A 13,680-nucleotide genomic window follows, 5' to 3' on the forward strand; every position below is an offset into this window, starting at 1 on the left:
TATGAAACTCTCTTCACCAGTAAGGAGATCGCTCCTATCTCCTAGGTCACTGACTGCTGCTTTAAAACGTTGTTTCCAAGGACTGGTCCCTGAACTCTTCATATGGGCTGCTCAGTGCATGTTTCAATGGGACTACAACCTCCTTTGATCTTTGTTCTCTCATGTGACATTGTTAATCAGTAGTACCAGTACTTTCCCAGACTGCTTTTACCATTCTTTGGGGTGAAGGAATTCTCATCAATGTAAATCAACAATTTTAGAATAAGTCCTTTTTAGTAGATATCTTCATATTTCAAGTCTCCACCTTTGGAAGATAGCACAGCATTTTAATTTTCTAATTTGCCTTTGGACAATATCTATACCCTCCATATAGTCATGTGGTCTATAATATACTCTCACTGTTTTTTTTCTATACTTCCTTTCGTCTTGATTTAAATACATTCAACTGTCTACCTTCTAATCCAGAGCCCTGGTGGCACAGTGGTTAAGAGCTCGGCTGTTAACCAAAAGGTCAGCAGTTGGAATCCACCAGCTGCTCCCTAGAAACCCTGTGGGACAGTCCTGACTTGATGACAACTTCTTTTTTTAACGTTCTAATTTGGAGCTCTAGTGGTGCAGTGGTTAAAGCACTCAGCTGCTAACCAAAAGTTGGTGGTTTGAACCCACCAGCTGCTCCACAGGAGAAAGCTGTGTCAGTCTGCTTCCGTAAAGATTGACAGCCTTGGGAATCCTACGGGGCAGTTCCACTCTGTCTTACAGGGTTGCTATAACTCAGAATAGACTCAACGGGAATGGATTTCGGGTTTTTTTTTGAGTCAACGCATGTCTATACCTTCTTGACATACATCACAATTTTCTAATCCTATTAGATCTTTCTTTTGAATAAGCTTTATCTTTGCATATCTTAAATCCAAACACGAATTACATTAAATTTCCATGATACCTGCATATTTTTCCCTGGCATTAAAAGTTGATATTCTTAATAATTATTGAGATGTTGTTGTTGTTAGGTGCCGTTGAGTCGGTTCCGACTCATAGTGACCCTATGCACAACAGAACGAAATACTGCCGGGTCCTGAGCCATCCTTACAATCGTTGTTATGCTTGAGCTCATTGTTGCAGCCACTGTGTCGATCCACTTCACTGAGGGTCTTCCTCTTTTCTGCTGACCCTGTACTCTGCCAAGCATGATGTCCTTCTCCAGGGACTGATCCCTTCTGACAACATGTCCAAAATATGTAAGACGCAGTCTCACAATCCTTGCTTCTAAGGAGCATTCTGGTTGTACTTCTTCTAAGACAGATTTGTTCATTCTTCTGGCAGTCTATGGTATATTCAATATTCCTGGCCAACACCACAATTCAAAGGCGTCAATTCTTCTGTCTTCCTTGTTCATTGTCCAGCTTTTGCATGTATATGATGCGACTGAAAACACCATGGCTTAGGTCGGGTGCACCTTAGTTTCAGTCTTAGTGTTAGATGGCTTCTAGAAGCTAGAAAAGGCAAGGAATCGAATTCTCTCCTAGAATCTTCAGAAGGAACACAGCCTTGCAGATTCCTTGATCTTAGGCCAGTGAGACCCTTGCTGGACTTTTAACTACAGAGCTGTAAGATAATAAATTTGTGGTGTTTTGAGCTACTTTGTGGTAATTTATTGTAGGAGCAATAGAAAAATAATACTGTGCATTCTCTGGGAAGAGGTACATGGAAGCTGTGAAGCTTTGTTACCCAGATTTTCTCTTATTCTCCTGAGAACAACTATTGTCCTTTTTAGCTGGGGGCACGGGGTTAAGTGTTTGGCAGTTAGTCAAAATGTTGGCAGTTCAAACCCATCCAGCCGCTCCGAGAGAGAAAGCCCTGGAGATCTGCTCCCATAAAGATCATAGCCTAGAAAACCCTGTGAGGCAGTTCTAATCTATCACATGGAGTTTCTACAAGACAAAACTGACTGGAAGGCGTCTAACAACAACAGCAACAACTCGCTGATTAGCCACAGTATCTGCTTTTATAGTTTTATCAGGTTATTTTCCCTATATTCCACTCAAATTTCATTTTAAATCTTGATCAAGCCACTGAGCCTGCTACAAAACACATGACTTTTCTGTTCTTGGTAATACATATTCCGATCCCTTCCAAGAGCCCACACTCTGATATTACAGGCCATGTTCCAGCAGCTGAATCTCAGCCCTCCTTCCTATGTGTGCTTAGTTCTGACTTCTGAAATGCTTTGTTATCTTCTAAAACCGAAACATTTAACTCTTGATTTTCATTCAAACATTCAGATTATAAATTCTGAAAGTGCCATTAGTAGTCACATAAATTAGGTAAAAATGGGTAAGAATTGGGGGTTTTACTAAGCAGTGTAGGATACTCCAGTGTATCTTATATACATCCCCCAGGAAGACAAGCTCTCCTCACCAGCCTCGCCATTCTACATGTGGCTATTTCCATTCTCTTGAATCCAAAATCACACATCTCCTGTCTCTCTCTTCTTTTGGTGCTGGCCACAAGTGTTTCATTACCTCTCGGTACATGTTAACCTTTTGTATTTTATGTGAAGCATGGGATTCTGCTTCCTCTTTAGAAGACTCTGTTTTACTCTCTGGGACTTGGCTCAGGCCTCTTCTCTGATGTCAAAGGGGCACATTAAAACAAAACAAAACTGCTTCTTCTCAAAGTGTTATTCTTCTACTGGGCAACCTCCACACAGATTTTGATTCTGTATAGCTCCTTGAAATCTTTTTATTTCTGCTTTCTTCCCTGGATTGTTTGTTCCATACCATCTTATGCCAATGCATCCTGGTGGATTTCAACTTTTTCACCTTCTATATCAGAGACCAGCTTACATTTTGGAGCACACAATTGGTGGCTCCCTCATGCAGAAAGTTTGCTGATGAAGCAAAAGAGTTCTCCAATTTTTCCCCAGCTGAAGCCACACAATTTGCTTTTCAACAGTTTGCTATTTCAACAGTGGCCTCTTCACAATTACTATATGCATTAGGTCCTATTTTTACTTCTATTTTAGCAGAAAAAAACAGGCTTAGAGAGTCCAAGTAATTTCCTTTAAGTCTTGAACGCAGTAACAGGTTGAGGTGAGACTCAAACCCAGGTCTCTATGACTCTAGAGCCCAAGTACATGCTCCCTTTGTTCTTTCCACTTATAGGTAGTAAGTGACAGTATCAATAACTGGATCCCTTTCTTTAAAGCCAATCTGAAAACCCAAGTCTTTTTAGACTGCAGTTCCATGTTGCTCCTCCTGTTAGTCCGCTGGAGGAATGAGTCCTGCGCCTGAATGCCTAGGACCCTGTTCTGATACCTACTGCAGGCAGCGCCTACCTGGATGTTTGCCTGCTACCAGTCATTGCTGCCAGTACCGCTGCCAGTCTTTGTCCACCACTGCTTTTTTTCTTGGCCTTGGTTTCTTGCTGACAGATTATTATCACTGCCACTAATAATGTGGCCAAGTCAAGGATGGGTTCAACATAGGGTAAGCAGAAATGTGTGTGTATATGTGTGTGTGGAGCCACTGACCTTAGGGGTATTTTTTAGTGCATCCATGTGTGTGTGGACTCAGAGGTGATATGAAAAATATTTAAAAGCCCGTCAGCACCAACTAATCAGAAGGGTCATGTGCTCTAATACTGGAACAGGTGCTGGAGGCACCAAACTCTGATAGGTGTAATCCCTTTAGTTGCTGGACCTTGGGGGTGGTCAAAGAGATCCCAGGGGAAGGTACTTGGGGATCTTGGTACAGGGACCATTTATCAAGTGGTACTGAAGAATTTCTATATTTTAACCTAGAATATCAGTTCTGTGTGGGTGGATCTGAGGGAAGGAAAAAATACATGTTGATAAAAAATGATCGTGTGCTCCAAGGTATGTTTGAAATTTGTTAAATTTACACAGCAAATCCAGTCTCATCCCCTTCTATTTCTCCTTTACAGAGCAGGCAGAATAATCTTCCTAAAACCAAAACTTACCCTTTCATTCCCCTGCTTAAAACCATCTGATGGATCTCATACATTGATTCCCCATGTCTACTACCTGATGAGATAAAACTCCTTAGCTTGGTATTGAAGGACCACACAATGTGGTCTCTGCTTTCTTTTCAATATCTTCTCTCCCTGTCCAACACACACACACACACACACACACACACACACCCCTTATCCCTCAGTCATATAAAAACTACTTGATATTCCTAAATATAGTGTGTTAGCTCATGTATCGTTCCTCAGAAAGTTTCATCCTGGAAAGCCCCATCAGTACTCAGCTCAAATGTTACCTCTTCTGGGAAGCCTTACTCCCCATGTTGGCTTTCTCAATAGCATGTGGGTACCTCTTCCTTTGTTCTAATCAGAACAGCGTAATACTTTGTAATCAGATAGAAATCAGATAGAAAGTAACCACTTTCTATCATAATTGTTGGTTACATGCCAGCCCCTCACCTCAGATTGTGAACTCCATGTCCACATGTTCACAGCAGTTTTCTTTCTTCATCTTTGCATACTCGACCCTCAGCCCAGTGTCTAACTCAATAAATACTCAAAAGAAAAAAAATGCATTCACTCCCATGATCTCATTGGTGCTTATAACAAGTATGCGAAGTGCTGGAGGTGAGGCACAGAGAGTGTTATGATTTGCACATCACACAGTTCTTATATAGTACAGCCAGATATATCCAGTCTTCCGATTCCAAATTGGAAAAATTTCACGTTATAACTTTATATAAAGCTTTAGTAATTAATACTGAAAATTCGGGTCAGGTCCTTTCTTGAGCTACATTTCCCCTAAGGCTAGATCAATTTCTTTTCCGCTCCAAAGTCTCACTCTGAGTACCCTCTAGTAACCCACTCCCAGATGTTGCTTTATCAGAAAGTTCACACAAGACTGTATGAAAAGTTTGCCAGGTATGTCTCCTCACACCTTGTATCTTGAATCTTAGTGCTGCTTTAGCCCTTCCTCTGTCTGTCCCTCCTTTATCCTCCCAACCACTGGTCTGCTCTGGGTCCTACATCCAGAGTCCCCTGAGTGATGGCTGCCCATTGTGGCCTGGGATCCACCACCTCATCCAGGCCTCTAAGGACCAGTGCTTTCTGGGAGCCTACAGCAGGGAGGACTTCTAGCCCACTGCCTCATCCAGAGTTGACATGCGGGTGTGCTTCCTGACTTCTGATGATGTGACTGTCTTGGATGTTCCTCTCCAGCTCCCACATGGTGCGTCCACCTTCCCATCCTAGCCCTGGCCTGTGCAATGCCAAATTTCCCAGCCTATCAATTTGATCACCATGGTTCATTGCTGCCCATGACATTAGAATGACAGTAAATTGCACTCTGGGTTGACATTACATAGAGGTGCATGCAGCTGACAGATAACTATAAATTCTACAAGTAGCAGATAGAGCATTCTATATTGCCCTGGTAGAAATTGGCTCTAGATAATTCTGCATGCTGACAGTTTTTTTTTTTTTTTTTTTCCAGTGAAAAGTAAGCAGAAAGAACTCTAGAGCTGTGCTGTCCGATATGGTAGATGCAGTAGCTGTTAAGCCTTGCAATACTGCAAGGCCCGACTGTGATGTTCTGTAAGTGTAAAACACACATCCAATTTCGAAGACAGCTTGAAAAAATGTAAAATATGTCCTTAATAATTTTGACATTAATGACATGTTGATCTGATAATATTTTTGATATTTTGGTTAATAATATAAGTTGTTAACATTAATTTCTCCTATTTCTTTTTAATTTTTTTAGTGTGGATAACAGAAAAACTAACGTTACATATATGTCTTGCATTATTTTCCATCGGACTGTGCTGCTCTAGAGGATATATCTTTCAGCCCTTTAATATCAGTAAGCTGACTCTGCCTAGGCAGAATGAAAAGTTAGAGCAGAATTAGAAAGCAAAAAAAAAAAAAAATGACCAAAAGAAGCTTCTGCTCAGATTTGTTAATTTCCGTTCCCTGTATACACCAACATGCCACCTGCTTTGACAAGCTTTTAAGAAGGCCCAATAACCCTCAGAGAAATGAGGCTGAGGCGAATAGCATCCGTCTAAGGGTCGCTGCACAGTGCCTAACCTCACAGGCTTAAAATCAATATTGATTTCCGTCGTTTATTTTACCCTGGCATTTAAATATCCCTTAGATTTATTACCTTTAGGTTTTTGGTTAAGATTCTGTGATGGGTATGATAGCAAAGGCAGTAATAAGTTATGTAGATACCATTTAATTTATGAACTCTGGAGCTCCAGGGTAGCTCTCATTTCAAGAAATATATTAACTACACTTAGGTCACTCTTCATTTCGCGGTGAAAATTTCCAAGCTGGGTCCCTATTGTGTCACTTAATTTACGGTCTGGCCAGGTACATGGATCTGCGTACACTATTTCAATATAAGTTGCTCCAGCCATCAGATGGGACGAAGATGGGCTTCAAAGAAGCCAGCTGGACAGCTGATGGATTGCTGTCTTATACGTAGGCTGGGGCATGAGATAATTTTTAAAGCTTGTCAGCAGTTTGGGTCTTTCTCTGCTCTGAGAAGCTGCACACACCGGCCGAGACAAGCACAATCAGCCATGCTGCAGTAGGCAGAGGGCAGCTCCCAGAGTTACTTACGTTGACAGCCGTAGTGCCAGGAATTTCCCGGCAGACACTCATCACACTTAGGCCCTGTCGTTCCAGTCTTACACTCACAAAATCCTGAGCCATTACAACGGTCATGGATTGAGCCCAAAGGGTTACAATAACACTCTGTAGAAACAAGACAACACACAGGCTGGAGACAAGTCTGCATGGCGTATAGGTTATCAACACAGGAGAGTCACTTACTTAAAGGCATCGCTTACTTAAAGACAGACGTCCACTAATGAAATGCTTTGGCAAATATGGCTATTTCAGGCCCATTTATTTATTTGCTTGGTCTTCCAAGATATCATTTTTATGACCTGGAGAGGAAATCAACTGAAAACTTCCAAGGAAATAAGACATCATGCTCTTCACTGCTAACAGATTATAACGGAAGTTCCATTTGTTAGGGCATTTTTAGATAGTTTAGTGAACACCACGAGAAGTTTGTAGATCAAGGATAAATCAATATGCCATCAGTGTAAAATCTGTTTTAAATTATTCAAATGGGCTTATTTGTTACAGTCAGTATTGGAGAACTGCTGAAGAGTTTTAAAGTGCAATGTGAATGCACTTTGCTCAATCACGGGCAGTTTTCCCATGTGATTTGGGATAGGCCCTTAGCTTATTTACGGACATAGTATTTGTAGGGAGCCTTTAGATGTTGTATCTGCTAGGCAAGATAGTACAGATTTTATACAGCCTAGATGCCACCAGTGTTTCCTTTTAGGTAATGATCATGAAATAAAAATAAATTTTGTAATTCCAAATAAATTTCAGTATAGGGATAAACTGAGGCATATAATTTTCATTATAGGGTCTGCTAGCAGACATAATGAGTGTGTGTAATAAAATGTAAATGTACTTCTCACACAGGGCCTTTTTACTTCTGGAGCTCTTTTTTACTTAAAGCCTAAACCAGAAATGGGAATACAGCTAGCTTGCAGCTTTTTGGAATTGTGGCCCAAAGTTCTTCTCCTTCTTAGCACATTGCATAATCTCGGGAAAGTCATTATGCCTCTCTGTCTCTCAGTTTCCTTTACTTTAATATGGGCCCATTAAGGGTTGTCCTTGGTAAAAACCAAATAAAATCATACTAACCAATCAGAAGAATCTCTGAGAAATCAGGTAATATAATCAAAGTTGGCGTCATAGATGAGCAATAGAGAGTTAGGGGGTTAATCTTATGACGTTTTTGTCATAGAGACTAATTGGACAATTTCTTCAAAGCAAGTGGAACATTTTAGAATTGTGATTTATTTCAGGTTGATTAAGTCAGTTTTTGAGTTTTGCTTTCTTCTGACCAAACATTTATAAGACTAATAGTGATATACGTAAGTGAGAATGAAACCATATAAACCCTAATATGCTCCCTTCCTCCCTTGGCTTGGAATGTACTTAATAACTAGTCTTTTATTCTAAACTGCCATTTTCTATTTGTGTGTGTGTGTGTGTGTGTAAAAGAGCCCTGGTGGCGCAGCGGTTAAAATGAACAATTGCTAACCGAAAGGTCGGCAGTTCAAACCACCAGCAGCTTCGCGGGAGAAAGACTGGCAGTCTGCGTCCATAGAGATTTACAGCCCAGAAACCCTGTGGGGTCGCTGTGAGTCAGAAATGACTCTACAGCAGTGGGTGTGTGTGTGTGTGTGTGTGTGTGGAAGGTGTCTGAAAAATATTTAAAAGCCCTAATTTTGTTATGGCTTTAAAAATGTTTGCACATATGTGTACAATACATATGTATTAATACCAAAATGGCAATGTGTCTCTTACTATTTAAAGCATAACTATATTGCCAAAGATCTGCTAAAATGTGATAAGCCAGGGAGCAGTTACCTCTGGCCAGCATGAATTCACATAATACTCTATCAGCTAATAACAATTAATATATGATTTTAGATGCAAAAATGTAAACAAAACCAAACCAAGAAATTAAAAAAAAAAAAAAAAAAAGGCAGAACATGAGAACTACAGTACATCTCAGGAATGGTCATAGGAAAAGGTGGTACGTGTTATATTACTCAAACAAGCCATGAAAATCAGCGATGATAATCGGTGTGATCTATGCTCCACCTTACATACAAAAAAATCAGTTTTTTGTAAACTATCATTTATAAATTTTTTTTTTTTTTTTTATCATTTATGGTACTATGGCCAATGATAGATGTTGGGGTGGTGGAGATGATCTACCAAAAAAACCAAACCCGCTGCCACAGGCTCGATTCTGACTCATAGGGACCCCATAGGACAGAGTAGAACCGCCCCATCGGGTTTCCAAGGCTGTGATCTCTACAAGCACACTGCCACATCTCTCTCCCTTGGAGAGGCTGGTGGGTTGGAAAGCCAGCCTTTCGGTTAGCAGGCGAGTACTTAACCAGTGCACCACCAGGGCTCCTTATGGAGGTGATCTAGGAAGGTTATATTTTATTCCGTAAAACTAGGGAGAACAAGTAGGACTGTTAGATTAAAAGTCAAAATGAAATTATTTGGGGGGCCTGATTAAAAAGTTATATTACAATTGATTTATAGGTATTAGGAGTACCTGGAGTTTGTTTTGTTCTATATAAGAGACTTCTGATTACCTGATTTGAGTTTCAAGGGGAATTAAAAATAATGCATCCTAACATTAAGGTATGTTTAGAAGCAATTGCCAAGCCCTGTGTTCCATTCTGATGTAAAGCTTGTGAGCAGGCACTATTAGCAGTGATTGCCCAAGGTCACCAACAACATATCCTCAGCGTCCTGCTCAATGCTCAAGTTTCTATGAAACAGAAGCAGGCAAAGATAGCATCTTCATGTAATTTCTGCGTCATCACAGGCTAATTACATGCATCTTTGGAGACATCACTGTGCTTGGAATTTGTATGAAAAATGGGCAAATTCACCAGTAATCACAAAGCAGCAATCACTGTGGCAATATGGAATAGCCAGCTGCATTTTATATTTGCCATAATATAAAAAAATCAAATATTTGAAGGCACCTATTTTACCACAGAGCCTATATTTTGTCAAAGAGCTGTTCCCTCACAGTCAGGGCGGTGGATATGATTACAGGGAATTGTTACAGAATTGGCAAAGCGACTTTTGTTTTTTAATTGAGAGAAGACTTAAGTTCAAAGTTTCCAAGACTAGTGCCTAATTCTGTGAAAGGGAATTGAGTAAATATTCACTCATTTTCCTTAGTGTTTTCTATACAAAATAGTATTAAAATTAACTCAATTACTTGGGGTATATCATCTTAAATTTCATTCTCAATCCTTCTTCTAGCCCTTTCAAGAGCTTAAGTATGGAAAATAGTGAATAGCTTATGGGGTCTCAGAGGGCAAAGCTTGGCAATGGAGCCACAGACTTCAACTGACCCTCAGAGAGCAAACTCTGGCCTTAGCCTTGTGCCCGGGCAGCCCTAAGGCCTCTGACCTTAGCTCCTCAAGTAGGGGAAAGTAGAATCTAGAGCTCCTTTAGAAAATGGTTGATTTATTTTATGCATATGTGGCCTAAAGATAAAAGACTCATCATACATGAGCTAGCCAAACTGTTTCAGTTCTAATTTTTAAAAACAATTTTTCCCTTAGAAAAGGGGCAACAATTTTAAGCAAATAACTTTGCTGTGTGTGGGGAGGAAACCCTGGTGGCATAGTGGTTAAGTGCTACGGCTGCTAACCAAGGGGTTGGCAGTTTGAATCTGCCAGGCGCTCCTTGGAAACACTATGGGGCAGTTCTACTCTGTCTTATAGGGTCTCTGTGAGTCGGAATCGACTCGAGGGCACTGGGTGGGGTCTGGGTGTAGCTAATTTTAATAAAAAAAATGGTACCTAAAAATCCTCATCTTCACATTTACCAAGTACTTGATTTTAGAAACCCTGGTGGTGTAGTAGTTAAGTGCTACAGCAGCTAACCAAAAGGTTGGCAGTTTGAAACCACCAGGCAGTCCTCGGAAACTCTATGAGGGCAGTTCTACTCTGTCCTATAGGGTCGCTATGAGTCGGAATCGACTCGATGGCAACACATTTTTTTTTTTTTTTTGGTTACTTGATTTTGGAAAACTTAGTGGTGTAGTGGTTAAGTGCTAAGGTTGCTAACCAAAAGGTCGGCAGTTGGAATCCACCAGGTGATCCTTGGAAACCCTAAGAGGCAGTTCTACTGTGCCCTATATGGTTGCTATGAGTCAGAATTGACTTGGTGGCAATGGGTTTGGTTTTTTGGTTTACTTGATTTTAGTAGTACAAAATGCTAAATAGACAAGTTTGCTTAGATAAAATAAAACTCCCCAAAAGTTCATAATTTTGAATTAACAAACTTTTTAGAAATGGAGAAAAGAATTGCTCTTTTTTTTTTTTTTTTTTAGTCAGAAGACATAAAAAAATATGTATTAGCAAGCTTTCCCTATTACATGTTATCAAAGTGCTTTAAAAGACAAAAGCTGAGTGGGTTGTCTTCTAGTCCGTGGATAATTGAACATGGATTTACATCAGAACCCTGCCACTTAGTTTTGGATAGGAATACGTCCAAAGATTACTTTAAGGCTGGAAAAAGGCCAAATTTCATAATAATAGAATACTCTGAATGAAACTGCGATGTTGTTTAAATTACCTGCCTTGAGAATTTTTATGGCATAAAATCTTTTCTCTTGAGAACTTTAAGAAAAAAATTAAAGTAATATGAAATTAATATTGTAAAACATTTTAATCTTATGTATTTTCTAAAATTGGTGAGGTTTGCTGTATCCTATTTATTTCACCTTTTCTGTTATTTCCATATTTATAGCATGACATTTATGTATTTTTACAAATGACATTCCCTGCAGTGCAACTCTGCTTTCAAAACTCAGACAGTTACACATCTTTTGGTTTTTTATTAATATCTTCAAATCTTTGTAAACTTAGTTTTATGAAATCAATGAACTTCTTCTGTTTATAAGCTCATAGTGGAATTGATGCTGCCATCCATAAAAGCATAAAACAAGCAAACGCCTGACAAGCTTCTTTTTGCTATTTGTATCAGGGTGGTTGGGCAAAAGTGTTCAAGTTCTGAAGCCAGGAAACCATTTGCTAAAACTGTACCATTTGGGTTAATTTGCCTTACTTTTCTCAAATCGAAAATGGTGCAATTGTCATTGTAGTACTTACCCCCACTGTTTTGTTAATGAGGATTAAGTAATACAATATATTTGCAAGTCCATTTGAGTTTACAAAGTGTTTCCTGTGCATTCCATATGATTCCGATTTGACCAGGAGGCTCAAATGCCTTCCCTAAGACACACAGTATTAAATAGGACACAGAGGCTTCGACCTAGCTCTTCAGCCTCTAAGTCCAGTGCTTTCTCCGCTAATTCACAAACAATAAACTAGGAAGTGCTTTGAAGAAAATAAGGCATACTGTCCACATAAATGGTAATATGTATACTTGGCACAATTTAATTCAAAACAACTTGTACAGCTATTTCATGTGACACTTGCTGAGTACCTATAAGACCTTGACAATCCAGAGGACAATGACCCCAGAAATGTGGACTATTGAATACCGTTTTTAGTGAAAAGATCACCTGTCATTTTTCAGCTTGTGCACTGCATCTTTAATTCATCTCTACATGAGCATTTCTACCTTTAAAATTGCTTGCCTACATAGTTCCCTACTGGTGTGGTAATAGATATACATGTCTCCTTCAGTACTGCACATATATGCCTTTCTTCAAAGGAAATGATAAAGTGAAATTCCATTTATCGTTTCTTATTTTTCAATTCAATTCCTTTCTAAAGGGCAGGCTTGACTAGGCATAAGGTGGGAGAAGCTTTTTGCAGGGGAAAGGCATTTGTTCTCCCAAGGCCACACCAGCAGCAATCATTTGGGGATGTGTGCGCCATGGCTGCTAAGAGAACTGATTGGCTAGAATACTTTTGAGAAATTACTTCTCTTTTCAGGAGCTATAGGAAAACTCAATAAATGGAATTTTTAATACTATAAATGCAATAGTCAGGTAATCACTCTACAATTACCAGTTGCCAGTGGCTTTCAGTTTCAAATGTTGAAAATTTTAATCATTCAATGTTTGTTGACCATAGACTATGTACAAGAGTTTGTACCCCAGTTTCTCATAGTCATAATTAAATCCTGTATAATGACTCTCTATTCTTAAAACTGTACACAAAACTTAAGGTTATAAGATCGGGTTGATATTACCTGGTCTTAAGATTTCATGCAAAAGAAGAACAAGAAAAAGATAGGAAGAAAGAAAATTCCTTGGCTCCTAAACATAATTTCTTGGATCATCATTTTAAAAACAATATCATAAGGATTCAACATATATCCCCCAACTATGTTTTCAACCAGTACAGTGTATTTAAAATCTACCACAAGGATGCTTGTAGCATTGAGAAAGTTCACTCTGGCTCAGCCTTGTTGCAAATCACCAGCCTCTCCACCCTAAATAACTCCCCATACTTGAAAGGCATAGAACAATAGCTGAAATTATAATGGAACTGACCTATGCACACATTCTCATCGTCCAGCTGTGCAGAAGCATTTCTGAAGTAGCCCAGCCTGCATAACTCACAGTGCTGCCCTCTAGTGTTGTGTTTACAGCTCACGCAAATGACTGTATTTAGCAGATCGATATAACTGCATCGATTGGAGTGGCCGAAGCATTCACAATCTTGCAAGGAAGAACAGAAATGTATACAGAGTGTATACAGTAGCAGAGTAATAGCACACTACATGCTTGGATAAAATGAGAGATGGAGAAAAGATGATGGAATGGTGTTACATATACATGATTCAACATGATACATGGCAACAACAGATGGTTGTAATTGGCATGGACATAGCATCTGTTTCAAGCAGGATAGAAAGGTAAGACATTCAGAACATGACTGAAGATTGTCAATTCTTGGCAGACAAGATGAACAGAAGCATTTGCAGGTGTACACCTTTTAAAAGAATTTGGGAAGGCTCAGTTTTTCATTGATGCAAAAGTCTAATTTTGGCACAGTGAGAACTTTACTATCTTTAATTCCTGTCTTAGTTTTCTAGTGTTGCTATAACAGAAATACCACAAGTGGGTGG

General features: G+C 39.5%; 1 protein-coding gene across 1 annotated transcript in view; it reads right to left on the minus strand.

The window, feature by feature from the left end:
- NTNG1 (netrin G1) overlaps positions 1-13,680 on the minus strand; it is a 414,307-nt gene that overhangs the window by 45,002 nt on the left and 355,625 nt on the right. Inside the window, exons 6-7 of the mRNA XM_003409379.4 lie at positions 13,103-13,270; positions 6,616-6,750 (exon numbers count right to left, since the gene is read on the minus strand). Coding sequence (XP_003409427.1) covers positions 6,616-6,750; positions 13,103-13,270 — 303 coding nt within the window. The remainder of the gene's footprint in view (positions 1-6,615; positions 6,751-13,102; positions 13,271-13,680) is intronic.

The sequence above is a fragment of the Loxodonta africana genome, chromosome 3 (genome assembly GCF_030014295.1).
Source record: "Loxodonta africana isolate mLoxAfr1 chromosome 3, mLoxAfr1.hap2, whole genome shotgun sequence".
Taxonomy (NCBI): domain Eukaryota; kingdom Metazoa; phylum Chordata; class Mammalia; order Proboscidea; family Elephantidae; genus Loxodonta; species Loxodonta africana.